The 21,055-nt window shown below is 41.5% G+C and overlaps 1 protein-coding gene across 1 annotated transcript in view; it reads left to right on the top strand.

Annotated features, from left to right (window-relative positions):
* The first annotated feature begins 718 nt into the window (after positions 1-718).
* The window catches only part of LOC117361348 (class E vacuolar protein-sorting machinery protein HSE1-like), a 39,378-nt gene continuing 19,041 nt past the window's right edge, over positions 719-21,055 (top strand). Inside the window, exons 1-4 of the mRNA XM_033946544.1 lie at positions 719-813; positions 6,705-6,730; positions 13,695-13,733; positions 15,509-15,574. Of these exons, the coding sequence (XP_033802435.1) occupies positions 6,724-6,730; positions 13,695-13,733; positions 15,509-15,574 (112 nt within the window). The 5' untranslated portion in view covers positions 719-813; positions 6,705-6,723. The remainder of the gene's footprint in view (positions 814-6,704; positions 6,731-13,694; positions 13,734-15,508; positions 15,575-21,055) is intronic.

Raw genomic sequence — 21,055 nt, 5'->3', positions numbered from 1 at the left:
TATATAAAAATTTCTGTACATAAATTTGTGTTTTTCGCGCGCTATACCCGTGTGCGCGTTTTACACGGGTGCGTGTTATCTATGTGAAAATAGGTAAGTCAGAATAGAAGACCTGATGGGACACAGTATGAAATTGGTAGCCAGTGTTCAGCAATCAGATATTTTATTTTGAAACTCTCTCTATTTTTTGATTTTTTCAATTGAATGATTGGAATGATGTTTAAATTAATTTTCACTGCTGGACTTTTTCTCAGCATCCCTTAATAAGGAGTATCTATTTCCAGACTGATCCCTAGCTTGGAGAACCAAATTCTACACTTATCTCTAATTGTCCTGATCTTGTCAATACTCATTCTAGCACATAGATCTCGACTAAGAAAACCCAGGAGGAACTGAGATCCTGTCATGCAATAAATATGTGAGTTAATACAACCACAAATGTTGCAATCACCATCAAATCAACTCTGGTCATATGCTCAGGTAGTCATGCCTCTATAGAGCGAAGCTATTGTTTTTCTATGCTCTCTTGTTTGCCTCTGGCAGTGAAGGTAAAGTTTGAGAGAGACAAATGTTAAGAAGAGATAGGGAGGGAAAGAGAATTCATTATCGAGCCCTTCCTCTATTGCTCCTGATTGGCTACCACCTTCATTATATTTTTAGTTGATAGGTAGAGCCTAATAGAACTGGGCAGCAAGTATTTAAAAGCAGGTGCCTGGATTTCCCAAAAGCACACTGCAGTATCAACATAGCAGCGTGAGAATAAGAGGAAAGAACACAAAAGAGAGATTCCTACTGCTGTTAGTCTAACCACAGGTAATATTCACATTTTAACTTTTGTATTCTGGGTTCTGTTTGCATTTATTTTCCTGGATAATTGGGCCAGTGTGAGTAATGTTCATATATGAGGGGCCGCTGAAAAGTCTCAGCCTAACCAAGAGAATGATGTGGAACCATGAAACTTACAAGTTATTTCATACATTTTTTTTTTACCCTTCTCATTTCATTTCATATCACTGAAACAAAATGTGTCAAGGAAAGTATGGAATAACTTGTAAGTTTCATTGCTCCACATCATTCTCTTCTTGGTTGGGCTGAGAACTTTTCAGCGGCCCCTTGTATGTTGCTATATAGCAAAGAAAGTGACAGCTGGGAAAATTTTCCATATCACTGGAAAGGCATGAGAATACATGAAAGGCATGTTAGGTGATCGCTTGCTGTGAATTTTTGTACTATATGTTCTCATTTTTTAGAAATAATCTTTTATTCCTCTATTGGTAGTCAAAAAATATTAATTTTTCACATAGAGGGGCATAATCAAAAGAAACGTCTAAGTCCGTTTTGGCCTAACTCACAAGTCGTCCAAAGTCGGACATGGGAAAAGGTCCATTTTCAAAATATATGTCCAGCATATTTTTTTTCGAAAATTGTCCAACTGTACATCCAGCCATTTGATCGTCCAGACCGCTAAGTCGTCTATCTTTATACCCCATTTCAACCAAAAATTCGTCCAACTCAAAAACGCTTAGAAAAAGACCTTTTGGGCATGGAAGGGGGCCAGAATCTACTAGACCCACATATCTACCACCCCAATAGCCCTTATAGCTGCAGGAGCCACTTATATGGCAGTACAAAAGGGTTTTGGGGTTTTGGGGGGGATGCACATTTCTCCATGAATGCAGTGATTAGAGTGGCTTATGGGCCTGGGTCCTCCTCTCCATGGTTCACTAACGCACCCCCAAGACCACTTAAGCTACCTCTGTGAAGCTCTATTAGGCTTTCCTATGCCAAGCTGCCAGGTGCTGATGTTCTGGAGGCAGATATGTAAAGTTGTTATTACGTTTTTTATGTGGTTTGGGGTGGGTCAGTGATGACTGGGGCTGTATATGGGGGTCTGCACTTTGTGTCTGCAGTGCTTATCAGGTCACTTTGGATACCTTTTGTGGACTTAGACCTGCTTTTAGATGGCCTAAGTCACAACGTCCAAGTTCCGTCTAGGCAATGTTGTAAAACCTTCAGTTATACATGCAGTATGACTTAAGTCTAGGAGGCCCACGTCCTGCCCAAATCCCACCCTCACCACTCCTCCTAAAATGCCCCTTTTAGCTCTGGTCATTCAGCAGCACTGTGAAGGCCTAAGTCGTTTTTAAATACGTCTAACACCCTGTTATTATTGGCATTTGGACGACTTTTGTTACTGATCGTCCAAGTGCCGATTTAGGCCGGTTTTTAGATGTTTTTCTGTTTCGATTATGAACCCCTTAGAGTTTCAAGTTTCAAATTTATTAAAAATTTGTTGTACACGCAATGTCAAATAATTCAATGCGTTTGACAATTTAAAAATAGGAGACAAAAATAAAACAATTGTATACAAATAGACATACAGTATTTACGTACAAATAATTACCGATACAAAAGAAGAGGGGGATGAACTACAATCTTTAAAGAAAATAAAGAAACATTTAGAGAAAGAACATCTTGAGGGTAACACAGAATAATCATGAAGGTAAAGAAGGTAAAGAAGGTAAAGAAGATTTCGACCTATACATAAGATCTGATTGAAATTAGGTATTAGAACATAAGCATTAATGATAAATGAATTATCCTATCTATGTCTCAAATGTGTCCTTATAAAAGAAACTTTTTAAAGAGTATAATTCCCAATTTTACTAAAGCTATTTTGTTATGAGAATGGCTAGAATTAGTCGGGCGGAATTTCATAAAGAAAGGAACAATGCTAATTAATTTTTTTCTTTCACAAGTGTGGAAAAGTAGTATAGTGGTAGAGTACCAGGCTGACCACTAGAAAAGCCCAATTCAAATCCCACTGCTACTTTTTTTGATCTTGAACAAGTTACTTAATCTTCCATGAACTTACCCTCCTTCCCCCCTTTTTTTTTTTTTACTAAGCATCAGTAGAGGTTTCTACCATAGCCCAGCACTAAATACTCCAACACTGCTCTGATGCTCATAGAATTCCTTTGAGTGTTGGAGCAGTGTCAGAGCATTTAGCACCTTGGGCGTGGTAGAAACCTCTACCGCTGCTTTTTAAAGAGGGTCTATAATTGTAAGCCCTCTTGGGACAGAAAAATAACTATTGCATCTAAATATAATTCACCTACTACTGACAAAGGTATGAGCTCCATTTAAATAAATAAATAAATAAATATTAGGCCCGTTCAGCTAGCCTTTGTAGATGCAAAGTCCATGGGTACTTTGTACTATCTTATCTCCAAACTGAGAAGCCCTAATATAAGTCATTCCAAATAAGGAAACTGTTCCATCCTTTTTTAACTCCTTGTATATACTTTTGCAAACTTTCCCTTACCAGGAATGTCTCCCATCATTTTGACTAAAAGCTTACAAGATATAGAAGCATGTATATAGGTTTAGCTGGTGTAACCGGCAGTAGAGCCTAGCCACGGGACTCCTTACTGCCCCTAGTGGTTACAGCCAAACTCGCACCGGCGTGTGACTCAGTAAGGAGTCACCCTGCAGACACTGTATTATAAGTAATTTAAACAAAACAACAAAAACCAGAACCAAAGTACACAGCTCCGAGGTTGGTTCTTCAAATGAAAATTTAATATCAGAATGGCAAAGTTCAAAACAAATGCTGCAACTTGCAAAACACAAAACAAAAATATCGAAAAGGAAAACTCTGGTTGCTGTCAGGATTTTCTCCTCATCAAAGTCAGTATTGAGCTCTGTGACTCTGCTCTTACCAGAGCTCCTCACACTAAGGCTTCCAAAAGCCTGCTCCTAGCAGGTTTCTCAAAATACAGTTCTCCTGCTTTAATGTCTCAAACACGCTCAGTCTCAGCACAAGCCTCCAGCTTATTTTGTAGCACTGCTGGGTTCAGGGGAGTGTCTCAGATTTGCCTTGCAAAAAGCACTAAACAGCTTTCAAAAATCCCTCCTGGTTTTTAGCAAACCTCTCCCCATTAAACATTCCCAGCTTTAAACAAACTGTGCTGAGGAACAGAACAGTGCAGAACCCAAAACTCTCACAGTTCACACAGTCACTATAGCTGGCTGACGAAAACAAACAGCCCAAAAAAATAGCAAACAGAAAAAAAAAACCTCACAGCTTTAAGTTCAGTCCCTGAAAAGGGTTGCCAAGCCTACTTCCTTTGGCTCGGGAGTCACTTCCAAACCCTCAGGGACCAGCTCTCCTTGCAACTCCAGTTGCATTTCTTCCTCTGCTTCCAACAGCTCTTGAGTGGATCCGGTCTCTTCCACTTCCATAGGGTCACAGGTATAACCCCTGCTGGCACTGGAAAACTCCTCTTTAGGGAGAGACCTGAGCTTCCTTCCTAACCTGCCCCCTTGCTTGCTAGCCTCTACTGGCTTTTCAAAAAGGGAGCAACACCCTGTTCTAGCTGAGCTTTCTCTTCAAGAGGCTTCTCTCCGGTTCCCCCGGTGGACATTAGGGAAAGAGCCTTCCTGACTATTCCTAGAAGGAGGTTTAAAACCCTTGTCCCTAACCCTGCTGTGTGCATGGTGGTGAAAGTGCGGGGCTTCCTCTTCCCCCCATTCTGGGCCAGTGTCATCCTCCAGTGGGTCAGTTTGGTCCTGGTAGCTATCCCTGGCAAACCCCTTTCTGGGCTTCTCAGTACCCTTTCTTCCGGCTTTTCCTGGGACCTTGGCAGGCACAGCACCTGGCTGGTCACACTGGGCAGAGGCAGGTAATTTCCATACAGTCCAATATACTCAGGTAAATTTTTTGTTGAATTGGGTAACTAGCTTTGATATATATCTTCATAAGATCAGTAGATTGAATATTACCTTCACCTGTAGCACAGAGTTGCCAACTGGCTAATTTTGGATTGGACAGTTTAATTTTGTGACATTTTTATAATCTGGTGCATAGCAACTGCACAGTTTAATTCTTAGTTGAGTAATGGGGTAGAGGAGATTGCTCCATTGCATACACGTCACTGCCTCCTGGTAGTCTATGAGGCATTTGCATCAAGTGTCTGGGGCCAGTGCAATAAAATATACTAGGCTTTATGCACCAGTTCAATTTTAATGCAATATTTTGTGGGTATCCTATGCAAAAATGGGTCTTACACATGAGCTAAGCATGCACAAAGCCTCACATAGAAAGCAGCATACAGTGAATCTAAATCTATACTAGATATTCATTCAGCACAGATGAAAAATCCATGCTAATGAAGATATTAGTTATTCAGCACAGATGCAAAGACCAAAGGGCTGAGTGCCATGCCCTAAATATTAATGCAAGGTCTGAAGAGATGTAAAAGATTAACTTATTCTTATGTGGTCAGCAATAGTGAGGATTTCATGTCCGTTTCTTCTTTATACTGTGAGCATATAAGACCCGTAACTCTCTTTTTGACTTCCCATAAAGCATGAGCTTAAACCTCCCTTCTCGTCCCCCCCTGAAATCAAAAGCAGAACTGAGGAGGAGATGTGCTACAACAGACAGTAAACATGCTGGATTGTTGAGAGATGCATACATACATAAGTATACACAATATTAGCACGCAGAATTACATGTACATTTGTTCATGTGTTCCAGTGCTATTCTGCACATAAATGACAAACATTTTAAGGAAAGAACAGAATAGCATTCCAGCACTTGTATGCGCCTGTAATTCTGGGGGCTGATACAATTTTTTTTCTAAACATGATATACCTACTGGTAGCTGCTGTTTGTGCAAACTATTTTGTTACTACTTCAGAAAGCAAAACTTTGGAATTTCTCTTGTATTAGGTAGAACTCTGGCCAATATTCAGCTACCTTGCTCCTGCTCCTTGTGGCTGCAATTGCAGAATGGTTGCCGTAACCTCTTGCAGCAGCTTGCAGTACTTCATGTAGTACCAAGAGCTGTTGTAAGAGGTCATGGCAGACATTTTGCAAGGGGTCTCTGCTGCCTCCAATGACTCCACTATGACCACTAGGGAGACAGGTAGGCCTGGATGGGTTTACCTAGACCTTGGGGAGGTGGACTGGAGAGGATCAGGAGGGCTTTTAAACTCAAAAGTAGTTATTTCAGGACCTAGCCGATATTCAGTGTAAGGGCCCGCGTAGCTAAGAAGTGGTGTAGTATGGTCTGCCCCGGGTGCCATCTTGGTGGGGGTACCGGCACCTCTCTTCCTCTCCAATCTCTTGCCATGCGCATGCCTTCCCTTCGACACCCCAGAGAACAAGCACCCCCCCCCTCGCCTGACTTCCAGTCTCCTCAACCTCTGACACAAAATTCTGGTGGTCTAATGGGCTGGGGGTTTTCAGATCAGACTCTCCCCCAGCTCGAGAACCCTCCACCCCCGACACTGCTCCCCCGTACCTTTCATTGAAAATCAGGCAGGAGAGATGCCTAAGGGAGGGGCCTTAGCCGCATTAGCCAATTGGGGGGAGGGGGAAGAGCCACCATTATGAAGAGGTGGTACTTCAAGGCAGGAGGGAGTGGGCATCCTGGTATCAGGGTGAAGGATTCTCAAGCTGGGGGGGGGAGAGTCTGATACAACCTCTCCAGCCTACTAGAACACCAGGATTTTGTGGGGTCCCAGTTTTGGTGGAGGGGGTGCATGCATGGCAGGGAGGGCACAGAAGTATGCCTCCGTCCCAGGTGAACCCTACCCTCGCTATGCCACTGTAGACATATGCAACACTAGTATGACCAGTCACAATAGAGTCTTTGCACATTATAAAATCAACAACTCTTTTCTACTTATTTCAGGTTCAACTGGGCCTCCAAAATGTCAGGTAGGAGTACAAATAAGTACATGTGTATGGATGGGTACTTTGGTAATTATAAAGGGCCCAATTCTGTATAGGTCGCCTAAAAAATCATACCTAATTCAAAAAGAGGCAACTAACTTGAAAACATGCTCATGATCCGCCCTTAACTTCACCTACTTGTAGGTAGGCACTTTGGACTAGGCGCCTACTTTATATAGAATTGTGTGGGGTTTTTTTTTAGTTAGGCCCTATCTTTCAATTAAGTCCAAATAAGGGTAATTATGAGATGTTAAGTAACAATTAGCATAAAAAAAAGCATATTAACCAATTAAGTTAGGTGCCTACATTGACTAAGACCCTCTTTTACAAAGGTGCACTAAGTGTTCTAGCGCGTGTTTAGCGTGTGCTAAATCAACACGTGCGCTAACTGCTAACATGTCCATAGCATAACATGCACGTGCTAGCATTTAGCGCGTGTTTAGCGCACGCTAAAAAGCATAGCGCACCTTTGTAAAAGAGGGGGCAAGTGTGCCACTATAGGCACCTAACTTTTGGCAGATTATATAGAATTTGCTAGAAAATGCTTGTATTTGCACACATTTGTCAAAATTTCAACCATAGATAATGACTATACCACATTCATAATTTAATCACTTAGAAATGAACAAAATACATGGGCTAATGCTATTACTTTTCTTGTGTGTAAAGCATGTTTTACATGTGAAAAATAGGCTTAATAAAATTGTGAGGATGTATGTTTGACTAAAAGTACTGACAAAAGCACTCATATTTATTCTCACAGGTGGTATTTGAGTAAAGCAGTGAGTTGTGTATGCATTTTATGACGTATGAGTTTATTTGCACAGAAAGTTGTACCTCCCTCAAATCAGCTATAAATTTGTGTGTTTGCACTTATGTACTACTAGGAGCCAATTTTATGAAGGAATATGCATGCTCATCACCATGCAAAACTAGGGGCTCCTTTTACTAAGCTGCGGTAGCATTTGTAGCATGCGCTGAAGATTAGCGTGCGCTAATCCTTGCGCTATGCAGAAAAACTAACGCCAGCTCAATGGAGGCGTTAGCGTCTAGCGCATGCGGCATTGTAGTGCGCGCCTAGCGTGCGCTAAAACCGCTAGCGCAGCTTAGTAAAAGGAGCCCAAGGTGTTTAATAAAATCTCAAAACTAAATCAATGTCATCCATTCTAATTCTACATTTAGACCCACCAATGTGACTGACTTCATTAAAGACAATTAGAAAGTAAGGGAACTGCAGAGAGACAGCTATAATAACTATGAGCATGCATGTGCTGATAGAATTGCCATATCTTCTCTACCCAAACTACGCCCTGGGAATGGGCAGGATCTCTATGAAATGGGCAAAATCTCTAATGTTCAAAGTTATGTTGTTAAAGTTCTTAAATGTGGTGCTAGAGGGTGGGTTGGCAAGTGGATTGTACTTAAAATGGGTCACAGTAGAACAAAAAGTGCAACATAGAAAAATCAGCTGTAGTCCTTCATGACAAGGCAACTAGTCATACAAAAATCTTGGAAAAAGAAGACTGTTGGTGGCCAAGAAGAATCAAAGAGGCAACAGAGATAGCAAGACACTCCAATAACTTCAATGGAGATAAAGGGCTCTTCCCACACAAAGCATGGCAATCGCTCATCCAAAAGAAATTTAGAGCAAAAAGCACTGGGGCTGAGGACAAATGCCTTCTATCTCTCTCTCAAAAGATTTCAAATATAACCTCAGAAAATCCTCCCTCCCTGAACCAGAACAGTCCCAATATATTTCTAGCCTCTTTCCTGTCAGAATTTAAAGTTGTGACCAATGGACTTTCCCACCAAAATTCAAATTCGTGAACAATGGACTTTCCTGTGTCAATCATCTCAAGCCCCAGCCAATCAGGTTTGAGGCCAATTGTCTAGGCAAAATGAAAGTATAGAAACATGATGGCAGATAAAGGCCAAATGGCCCATCCAGTCTGCCCATTCGCAGTAACCATTATCTTCTTCTCTCTAAGAGATCCCATGTGCCTATCCCAGGCTTTCTTGAAATCAGACACAGTCTGAGTCTCCACCACCTCTTCTGAGAGACTGTTCCATGAATCTACCACCCTTTCTGTAAAAAAGTATTGCCTTAGATTACTCCTGAGCTTATCACCTCCTAACTTCATCCTATGCCTTCTCATTCCAGAGCTTCCTTTCAAATGAAAGAGACTCGATTAATGCGCATTTATATCACGTAGGTATTTAAATGTCTCTATCATATCTCCCCTCTCCTGCCTTTCCTCCAAAGATTGAGATCTTTAAGTCTGTTCCCATATGCCTTATGACGAAGACCATGCACCATTTTAGTAGCCTTACTCTGGACCAACTCCATCCTTTTTATATATTTTGAAGGTACGACCTCCAGAATTGTACACAATATTCTAAATGAGGTCTCACCAAAGTCTTATACAGGGGCATCAGTACCTCCTTTTTCCTACTTGCCATATCTCTCCCTATGCACCTTAGCATCCTTCTAGCTTTTGCCATTACCTTTTCAACCTGATTGGCCACCTTAAGGTCATCATATACAATCACTCCCTAAACGGTGCCATTTCCTTGGGTTTTTGCAGCCCAAATGCATGACCTTGCATTTCTTAGCATTAAATTTTAGCTGCCAAATTTCAGACCATTCTTCAAGCTTCGCCAGGTCTTTCTTGATGCTATTCACACCATCCTGGGTATCTATTCTATTGCAAATTTTGTTATGGAAGAGGCTTGAGAAGAATATAAAGCTGTTCAGACTCAGCTGATTGAGATGGAAGTATATAAGAATAAAATAGTGAAAATTGAATGAGGAAATTGACAACCTCAGAACAAGAAATGAGGTATTGTCTCAAAAGTTAAAGGAACAAGTCTGCCTTGTAACAGTCCAGAGGAATGACTATCAAGCCAAAGCAGAGGCTGCAAATACCAAAGTGGAGCAGCTGCAGCAGGAGTTGGAAGCAATAGTGCCAAGCTGGCAATATACCAGACTGAAGGAGCAGCTAAATGAGGCAGAACAGGACTGTGAGGCAATGAAAGCCAAGGCAAGGGGACTGGAAGATCTGAATTGCAAGCTCCAAAGGAAGCTACAAGACATGCACCTCTGGGAGGAGGAGGAGGGGCAAAGATGGCTGGGGAAATCCAGCAAGAGTGCACTCAGCTAAGAAAAGGGAATTATGTGTCGTCCCAGAATTTGGAGGAGACCTAGGATCAGCTTGCTACCGAGACTGCCATGGGGCAGGAGTGCCAGAAGCAAGTAGAAAATTTAGATTTGGAGCTGCAAGCCATTTAGAAGCAGCTAAGAATGAGACAGACCCATAGAATGGAATAAGAATCAGCCCAGGTCCAGGGAAGTGGCTTCCTGATGCCCTTATGGGGTTGAAAGAGACTACCTGGGAAGAGAGCACCCAGGGTGACCCTGAAGAGAGGAGCCTGACAACCTCTAGAGAATTTTGGAAGGAGTTAAGAAAGGCATGCATGCCTGGTGATGAGATAAAGGTAAAGAATACCACGGTGGAGTTCTCTAGAAGTGGCTATCCATTGTGGTTTACAGTCCAATTCTATCCTATGCCTAGAAGCGCAGATACCAGTAAAATAACCACAGATGGGAAGGAATCTCAATCTGTAGGACCTGACAAAACTCCCCGGATGGAGGGTAGTGAAGTCTTCCCAAAAAGAATGAATACCTTGGGAGAAACTGGAGTGAGTCCAAGGAGGGGAATGGAACCTAAATATAAGGAAAGAATAAAACATGTTAGACCTGCTTTGAGGAAAGCAAAACATGTGAATTCTGAGAAAAAGAGTTGAGAGAAGGCTAAAACTAAATCAGCAAAGGACTCTAATTTGGTTATAAAAGGTAAACATAGTCCTAAACCAAAACCCATATCTACAGCTACAAGCGGTAATGTGGCCAAAGGTAAAATATAGAAGTAGTCAAAGGATGTGTTGACCTGAGGCTCTTCAGTGGGAGAGGGAACCAAGAAAGTGATGACTAGTAGCCTGATGACTACTCTGGACTACAGGAAAAAGAAGAGATGAGTGCAGCAGGAGCCATGATGGTACAGATAGGGATGCCTGTACAGGTAGGGATCAAGTCTGCAACAAAGACAGTAGAGAGCCCAGGAAGTCTTGGTGACTAAGGGAGCAATTTCCAGGAACAGCATGGATGATCCAGAGTCCAAAATTCAAAGTCATTGGCATGATTGGGCCCAATGGCAACAGTGCTTATAATGGAGGGTGAAAGTTGGTGTATGTGTGATGAGAGCCCTAGGGCAGTCTCAGAGATTCATGCTGGGGGAGAAGAAGATGGGTGCCCTTAGAGTGAGTACCCCTCAGCCTTTTCAGGAGAATCCCCAAGTAGAAGCAAGCGCTCAACCCATTAGGTTTGAGCTGAGGGGGAGGATATATAAAAGAGTCAGAGATTCTCCCTCAGTAATGATGTTCTTTCACTGAGCGGCAGAGGGCGCTGACCCAGGGGTGCAAAAACTACAGCTTCCAGGAGGCACTGAGCTCAGCATTCCTGTTGAGCCACAGGGGCAGTTCTCAGGCAGGGAGGAGAATATAAGGGAAAGCTATGGGAAAAGGACCAATGCCTATACTGCATGGCTGTGGTAAGCCAAGCTAGCTTTCTGTAAAGTGTGAGGCAAACTAAAAAGAATAAAAAGTGTTTTTTTCATATGAAACTGTGTTGGGTCCTATCCTAATCTCTCCCCTCGAGCACATGAGCTTCCTTATCACAATTGTCAGAGGGAAAAATAATCATGGCATTCCTAGATTCAAATGCTAATGTATTGCTACAAAATAATTTAAACACACATATTTAGCTTTTAAAATTGGTGTAACTTAATCTCATACTTTCTAAAGAGGTTAGGGAGCCTGTTGCAAAAGTGTCCATTTTCAACAAACATTTGTATATCTTTTTGTTTGTATAGATATAAGTGAATTGTTATCCACAAACCTAGCTGGTTATATTAGTAGTCCAGAGGAATTTTGAATATTTATTCCTAATTGTTCCCTATTCTGTGGCTATGGCTAGAAACAACAGGAGTTTACCACTGAAGGAAACACAGGAAACACTTAAGTGAATGCAAACCATTTATTAAGCACTCGGCATGGACTGGATTTCAACTTATGCCTGCATCAAGGGTCTAAAATTGATATGAATAGATAAATTAAAAAATCAAAACATATGCTGGATTTTACTAAACTGCACTGTGGAACAGCTTCTTACCCCAGTTCTGCGAGGAAATGCTCTGATGCTCATAGAAATTGAATGAGCATCGAAGCATATAGCTTGTTCTTGCTCTTCTGCAGTTTAGTAAAAGGAGCCCATAATTAGTCATCATAAATAGAAAATGGACAATTAAATAAATAGTACAAAAATAGAAAGCAGAGATTAAAACTTAAAACATATTTTATAAAATTCATAATCACACTCGAGGAATGGGCCACAAAATGGCCAATGAAGTTCAACATGGATAAGTGCAAGGTGATGCATGTCTGTGACAAAAATCATATGCACGCATACAGGATGTCCGGTGCTATACTCGGAGAAATCCCCTAGGAAAGAAACTTCGGATTACTTGTAGACAAGTCAATGAAACCGACTGCGCAATGTGCGGCGGCGGCGAAGAGGGCAAATAGAATGCTAGGAATGATTAAGAAGGTGCAAACAGATCTGAGAAGGTTATCATGCCACTGTACCGGGCCATGGTACACCCCCCACCTGGAATACTGCGTCCATCACTGGTCGCTGTACATGAAAAAGGACATAGTACTACTCGAAAGGGTCCAGAGAAGAGCGACAAAAATGGTTTAGGGACTGGAGGAGTTGCCGTACAATGAGAGGCTAAAGAAACTGAGCCGCTTCTCTCTTGAAAAGAGGAGACAGAGGGGACATGATTGAAACATTCAAGATATTGAAGGGAATTGACTTAGTAGAGAAAGAGAGATTGTTCACCCTCTCCAAGGTGAAGAGAACGAGAGGGCACTCACTAAAGTTAAAAGGAGATAGATTCTGTACAAACGTAAGGAAGTTCTTCTTCACATAGAGAGTGGTAGAAATCTGGAATGCTTTTCCAGAGGCTGCTATAGGGGAAAGCACCCTTTAGGGATTCAAGAAAATGTTAGATAAGTTCCTGCTGGACCAGAACATGCGCAGGTAAGGCTAGACTCAAATAGGGCACTGGTCTATGACCTATGGGCCGCTGGGTGAGCGGACTGCTGGGCACGATGCACCACTGGTCTGATCCAGCAGCGGCAAATCTTAAGTTATATTCTTATCTAGTTTACCAGATAATGGTGAATTCAATTGAAGACAATAAATTAGGCATAATGAACACAAACAGTACCTAATAATGGTTATATTGCAAGGTTAAACTGATAAAATATGATTGTAACTATCTGAAAGACATCCAAATAAACATAAATAAAGGTAATTCACAATCACAAATACATTATCAGTGGTGCAATAAACAGAAGTCAGATATATATACTTGCTTGTCCCATAAAATATTTAGAATAATCAAATTACAATAAAAAATTGTAATTTTAAAAGATAAGAAAATATTTTGTTATATCCCAGTCCACATTAGAAGATATTAACATATTATTATCATAAATTTATCCAAAGAAGAATCTTTCATTAAAATATAAAATGAAAGCTAATCTCCACAAAAGTACAAATCAATATTGCATGTAAACTAATTGGTACCCATAAAGATGATTGCACATATAGTTATATGGAAATACCTCACATACTGCAAGTGCAAATTATGTTTATTTATGTAAAAATTTATTAAAGGTGCCTTCATATTCATTTCTCTAAGAATGAAATATACAGTAGAAATGTATAAAAAATGAAAATAAAATCATTTGACCATGGCTTGATTTTCTATCAGAATTCAAGTTTTAATAATCTTGTAAAATTTTTCTCTTCTTTTATTACCAATAGAGTTCACCTACCAAATTTATGAAAGCAGTTCTGCCAAAGGTATGTATAATAATGGGGAAAGACACCACACTATTTTACAGATGAGTTTGAAACTACAATAATTGAAAGTGGACAGTAGCTATGGAACTGTTCAGAATACATCATATGATATTATGGGAACTCATAGAAGATCTGTTGAATCTTAGAAAGAAACAGATCTTTTCAAAAAGGGATATTTTTGCAGATTGGATGTGTAGGTGCTGCCCTTCTTTATAATGTGATAGAGTGAAGAGGTTGAAAATTATAGGCTGGATATTCAGAATTTGGTAAAATGGGAAAGTGGGAAAATTTGTGGAGACTTTGCTAGGCAAAATGGTAAAAACGTATCTTGAATCAAGCAGTCCAGCAAACAGATCATGACCAATAAATCTGATTTCTTTGGTTGACCATAAAATTAGACTGAAGGTGGAGCCTGGCTCTAGTATATACTGTATATATTTCAGCAATGCTTTTGATAGTGCCCCAAACAGGAGATTCATAAATAAATTAAGCAGTCTAGGTTGGGACTTAAGATAATGAGCTGATTCAGAAACTGAAGGAGGATATTTAACACATATGTGATAGTAAATGGAATGATATTCCATAGGGCATAGAGGGGAAATATCAGCCTTTTTGTAGATGACAAGCAATAGACTGTGTGAGAAATGATCTAAAAAGGCTCAAAGAAGAGTCTACTGATTGGCAGCTGTTTCAATACTAAAAAATTGCAGAACTATGTATTTGTGGCATAGTACTCAATGGAGCATGTGATTCTAATGGTCACAGAACAGGAAAGAGACTAGGAATGAGATTGAAGTGTTTTGAAGGCAAGTTATCTTCTCATAGTGCTAAAACGACTATGCTCATCTCTGTTTTCACTCTCTTGATATCTAGCTACCACCAAATTCTTCCCTTATTTTGCAGAATAAAAGGCCTATTATACACAGAGGCCCTGATTCTGCAAAGTGCGTCCCAATTGTAGGCAGCTGTAGGCGTCCTACAGCTGTCTAATCAGCCAATCGGGATGCACGTTAAAAAAAAAATGCTCTCCAGGCAGGCCACTTATATTGAAGGTGCCTCCAGGAGCCTAGGGAGGCCCACAAGACCGCCTAAGCTCACCTAAAGGCAGGCGAACCTAGGTGGTCCTACACGTCTCCCTAGTAGAGGGAGAGACGCTTACAATGTAGGCCAGCAAAATGCTGGCCTACATTGTAAGTAGATGCTGCCGCTATACATATCGCAGCTAGGATCTCCCTGCCACGATAAGTATAGTGGCCGCGGTCGCCTGACCCCCCCGTTCGCCGGCAGGAGGGTGGCTAACCCCTCCTGCCGGAAGGCCACCCACCCGATACCCCCGATCACTGGCAGGAGGGTGCCCAACCCCACCTGCCAGAGGACGCCCACCTCTGGACCCCCCCACGCTAACACCTCCTGATGACCCCCTAACCTCCCCCCAACTAATCTGCCCCCCAACTAACCTCTAATTGTTGGTCGGCCAGCCGGGTCTTGCTGCCATCAGTCTGTCTGGCCCGCCTCGTTGAAATGAGATGGACCTGCCCCTTCCCGACCCATCCCCACTAAGCCTAAGGCCTGATTGGCCAGGCTCTAAAAGCCTGGACCAATCAGGCCTTAGGTATAGCGGGTCCGCCCATCCCCACTAAGCCTAAGGTGTAGTTGCCAATCCTTCTTATTACATTTTAATGAGTTTGACTTAGATCTTTTCTAGCAGTGTACAGCATTAATGCAGAACCATTAGACTAGCACTGTAAATATTGATCTTTTTCTTACTTTCTTAGGAACATCTTTTGGACAATCTTCTCAAATAGCAGACGTGCACCCTGCTGGTACTGTGCTTTATACAGGTTAGTGTCTTAGCATTGTGGTTTTCCTGTTCCTGGGACCATATTTTCTCTGATTTGGGGATTCTGAGTTATTTGCACATGTGTAGCAACTGCAATGTTGAAATCCCTGCAGAGTTTTCTTTTAGAAATTCAGGGGGTCTTTAGTAACATAGTAAATGATGGCACATAAAGACCCAAATGGTCCATCTAGTCTGTCCAACCATACACGCTCTATAAATTAATCATTTAATTTAAAATGGTCCTTTTTCTTAGATATTTCTAGGCCAGAAACCCAGAACTCTACCTGGTAGTGTGCTTAGGTTCTATCTACTGGAGTCTCCGTCAAAGCTCACTCCAGCCAGGGGAGGCACTAGTGAGCACCAAACATAGAGGACGCATAGAGCTAAAGCTCCTGCAAAACCACATTACAGGATCGATTTACCCTGTTTGCAGCCGTCCGATTCTACTTTGGCTCAGCTTTTCCGCTAACCACTAGTGATGGCTACTAGCAAATCAGGCAAACAGAGAAACACTGACCCAGTCTCAACTCAAAAATTGGCCAGTAGCAAGGCAGATGATGAAAACTCCCAGACCATCCTTGAAGAGCTGCGTTTCATGCGGTCAGAGGTGAAGCGCAACATGGAGGAAATCAAAACCGAGCTGGCTGCTCTTAACTCTCAATTTGCCTCTTTAAAATCTAAAGCAGAGGAAACCAATGTCAGAGTCACCACTGCAGAAAACAATATCAAAGAGCTCCTGAGACAAACGAAGCTCATTTTATTGCTGGAGGCCCAATTGGAAGACTTTAATAACCATGCACGTCACAACAATTTCAGAATATTGGGCCTACCAGAGGCATGAGAAGGCCGGAACATGGCTGAATTTCTGGCTAAAATGTTACCAAAGCTGTTTGACCTTATCTTCGATCTGCCATTTGAAATCGACAGAGCCCAAAGGGTTCCCACAAATTCATTACCAAATAGTGCTGGCAAATACATTACATTACATTACATTACATTACATTACGGATTTCTATTCCGCCTATACCTTGCAGTTCAAGGCGGATTACAAAAGATTTGACTGGACATTTTCCAGTGAAGATACAATTTTTTTTTTTTTTTTTTTTTGACAGAAGAGAGATAGCTGGATACATTCCTAAGGGGAATTAGGGGTTGGATAGTAAAATGACAGTGCCGAACTGTGTGATATGGACAAAGAGAATATAGTTAGAGTAGGTAAGATTACCATCTAATTTTTGGGGTCTGTTTGCTTGGAAGGTGTTTAGGTGGGTTATTTGGGGAAGTAATATCTTGAGGTAGGTGAAGAATGGTTAAGATATTTGGATGAATTTTTTGAAAAGCTGGGTTTTGATTTCTTTTCGGAATGTTTTGAAGTCGTCCGATGTTATCAGCAGATTGGAGATGGTATGGTTGAGTTTTGCTGCTTGTGTTGCCAGAAGGTTGTCAAACAATTTCTTGCGTAGTGTGCCTTTGAGTGGGGGAAAAGTAAAAGGGTTTGGGGTTCTTCTGTGTCTTGAGGTGGAGATCTGGTTTAAGCGGTTGTTTAGGTAGGAAGGGGAAGAGCCATGTAACGCTTTGAATAATAGGCAGTGGAATTTGAATTGAATTCGTGCTTGTATGGGTAACCAGTGGGAGTCTAAGAAGGCAGTAGTTATGTGATCATATTTTCTGAGTGAGTAGATCAGTCTGAGGGCGGTGTTTTGTATGGTCTGGAGTCTTTTTATCATAGTGGCTGGACAAGGAAGATAGAGGGAGTTACAGTAGTCCAGCAGACCTAAGACTAGGGATTGGACAATTAGTCTGAATTGTGCTGGGTTGAAGAATTTTCTGATTTTACGTAGATTTCTCATGGTTAGAAAAGCTTTCTGGGTCGTCTTGTTGATTTGGGACTGCATTGTGCAGCATCTGTCTATTATAACTCCTAGGAGTTTTAGTTCGGGTTGTATTGGGTATTTGGTGTTTTTGATTTTCAGTTCTGTGATGGTAGGCGTTTTGGCCTGTTCGAGCAAGAGGAATTTTGTTTTTTCTGAGTTTAGTTTTAGTTTGTGATCCATCATCCATTTTTCTACTGTATCTAAGGTTGTTTCCAGCTTTGTTGTGGTGGTGGTATCTGATGGGTCGAAGGGGAGGAGTATGGTGATGTCGTCTGCGTAGCTGAAGGATGTGACATTTAGGTTATCTAGAGTGGCTCCTAGGGAGGAGAGAAAGAGGTTGAAGAGCATAGGTGAGAGTGGTGATCCTTGTGGAACTCCGCAGGGGTTTGCCCATGGCTCTGATTTTATATCATTGTACTTTACCCTGTAGGTTCTTGATTTGAGGAACCCTTGAAACCAATTGTAGACCTTGCCTGAGATCCCTATGGTGTCGAGTATTTGTAGTAATATGGTGTGGTCAACTAGGTCAAATGCTGCGGAGAGGTCTAGTTGTATTAACACCATCTTTTTTCCCTTACTGATGTGTTGCCGGGCTGTATCTAGAAGTGAGACAAGTAGTGTTTCTGTACTATGGTTAGTTCGAAATCCTGATTGTGAGGGGTGGAGTAAGTTATGTTTTTCCAAATACCCTTGGCCCACAGTTGTGCGACTGCTACGGTACACCCAAGTAATGACCATCATGCAGGAGGCACTTGTCAAGGCACCTATAAAGTTTGAAGGGAATACCCTTCTATTTGTCCCAGATCTAGGGAAACACACTGCGAAAATGAGGAAACTGCTGTTGGAATACCACCGCAAACTGAAGCAGTTAGGGGCCAAGTTTGGAATGATGTACCCTTCCCAGCTTCGTGTTACATATAACAAAAGTACAAAAGACTTCACTAATCCTAAAGAGCTCGCCGACTACCTGGAACAACTAGCACTGAGTACAATTGATTGTACCTGATAAGTATTATGGATGGTAACTGTTTGCTGTATATTGCTATTCATACTGCTCTATTTCATTAATGTAGTGACTCTCTGTTGCCTTGTTACTGGGCTGATTTGTTATGCTCCATGTTCCTGCTTTGCAGGATTTAATTCATTTGTTTTATTACTGGTTTTGCAGATTGCTTCTGCTTGTTGTGTTCACGTGGCTCACTGACCCGTGTTAAGCCACATAGACATGTATTCCTGCTCTTTCTTTAAAGCAGGCTTTATATTTATGATCTTTCAGCTACTTCTATTAATATTTGCTTTTTCATTTGGTTTTTATCATTGTAATATCTCTCTTTATCTGATATGGTATTGTTCACAACTCATTATATGCCACTGACATGCTGCACTCTTAACGTTAAGTGATTGAATAATCCAATTAAATTAAAGAAAATCTTGAGCTATGTATCCAATCTGTCAGTAAACACATCTGGATGCTGTGGCCTCTAACAAATGATCTCTGCCCTGGGCTTTCCCGCCAATTTTCTCCCCTGCCATTGACAAAAAAAATGGAGTTCTCACCATCATTAGGAAAACTGGGGGTATTCAGATTGTATCCCATGACACTGACACTAATGGTAGATGGGCCTCAGTCAAATTAAGCTTGAACCACTCTGAAATAGTTTTCCTGAACATATACGGCCCCAACATCGATGACTGTGAATTATTTGATGACATAGCCACTCAGCTCACTAGCTATCAGGACACCCACTTTTTTGGAGGTGATTTCAATCTAATCCAAGACCCACTCAAAGATTTTTAAAAATCCATATACACCTACAGGAAGACTAAGGCCTGGTATAGATTACAAGATATTATTTCTCAATTCCAGCTTACTGACCCATGGCGTATTACCCATCTAGAGGACCATGACTTCACTTTATTCTCTGCACCCCACTCCTCTTACTCGAGAAAAGATTACTTCCTTATCAGTCCTTCCCTTGTCAAATTGATCCTTCTTACTGAAATTAAAGAGATTAGTGTCTCAGACCATGCTGCGCTCTTCTTTACTGTACACACACTTGGACCCAATAAAACACCCTGGAGATTCAACTTGCTATGAATATAATGTTTGTTTGAGCAAACAGGCTGCGTCACAGGTTTTCCAACAATCTGCTAAATATTATACTGATAGCAATAAATGTGTGCCATATACTTGAAGGGCAAGCACAACAAATCTAATATTTCAGTAATTCACACTGATGATAATGAACTAGTTACAGACACTCCTGGTATTCTGTCCCAGTTTCATAACTATTACTCTAAACTATACACTTCTGAACTGATGGGAGACACTTCTTCAGTCTCCGATAGACTGACCACTGAATTCTATCAAACTTTCCAGGAATGGATTTCACCTCATTTGCCAGAGTTCTTTAACTACATGATTACCACCGATGATGTTAGAGGTTCCTTTAAAGAGGCCACCACCATAGTCTGGGAAAGACCCTTTAAAGGTGCAGAATTATAGGCCACTCTCACTAATTAATGTGGTTGCTAAATTGTATGCAAAAGTGATTGCTGATAGATTACAAAAAATCCTCCCTAAACTGATTGATCAGGACCAGACTGGTTTTATGGCTGGATGTTTGTTCGGCGATAACACCAGAATATTTACTAATATTATTTCCCTGTCCAGCTCCTTAGATTACCCGTTACTAGCCATGGGGCTAGATGCTGAAAAGGCATTTGACAGGGTTGAATGGCCCTTCTTATTCCAGGTCATGCAATGGTTTGGTTTTTCCTCACCTTTTATTGAAATGGTTACGGTGCTGTACTCCTCTCCGACTAATAGAATATATGATAATGATTTATTTTCCATTCCTTTCAACCCTAGCAGAGGCACTAGGCAGAGCTGTTCCCTGTCTCCTCTGCTTTTCAATCTCACACTGGAGCCTTTATTGATTGCAATTCGCTCAGCTACTGAAATAACAGGTTTTCATTCTGCAGATTTAGAAATCAAACTCTCTGCATATGCAGATGACATTCTCCTATACATTACTCCAGAATCCATTCCTTCAGTATTGAGGATAATTGACTCTTATTCTCATTGCTCTGGATACAAATTAAATCTATCTAAAACAGAGGTCATGCCTTTGAATTGGCCGGGACTGGGCCCAGATATTCAACATCGAGCGGGAAAATTGGAATTGCCTTCCAGGAACAGGAATGGAGAAACATTGGGGCTAAGGCCCTGCCGATGACACCACCATCTCCAAGCCTTCCAAAAAGGCTCTACAAACTGGAATTTGTCCCTATATTGCAGCACTCTGCCAACCTGTGCATGCAAGAAATTGAAGAACTTAAACAGAGCGAAAACCAGAAGGCCTTGAGCAAGCGCAAATGCTCAAGGCCCAGCCCAAGCAAAAGGGAGGATCTTCGGGTACCAGCACTGGCATGTCCTGTGCGTTGGTGCTGGTGCCGGTGCCAGATCGGGGTAAGGGATTGTGTTTGTGTGATTGGGTGGGTGAATGGGGGATGCCGGATCGCGGCGGGGGGGATGCTGGATCATGGGGGGAGGGGGCCTCACAAATCGAGTCAACGCTCAGTTTGCGAAGCTCAATTTGCAGGAA

This window comes from Geotrypetes seraphini, chromosome 5 (assembly GCF_902459505.1).
Source record: "Geotrypetes seraphini chromosome 5, aGeoSer1.1, whole genome shotgun sequence".
NCBI lineage: Eukaryota > Metazoa > Chordata > Amphibia > Gymnophiona > Dermophiidae > Geotrypetes > Geotrypetes seraphini.
The sequence above is the reverse complement of the archived record's forward strand: the minus strand, read 5'-3'. Positions and strand labels throughout refer to the sequence as shown.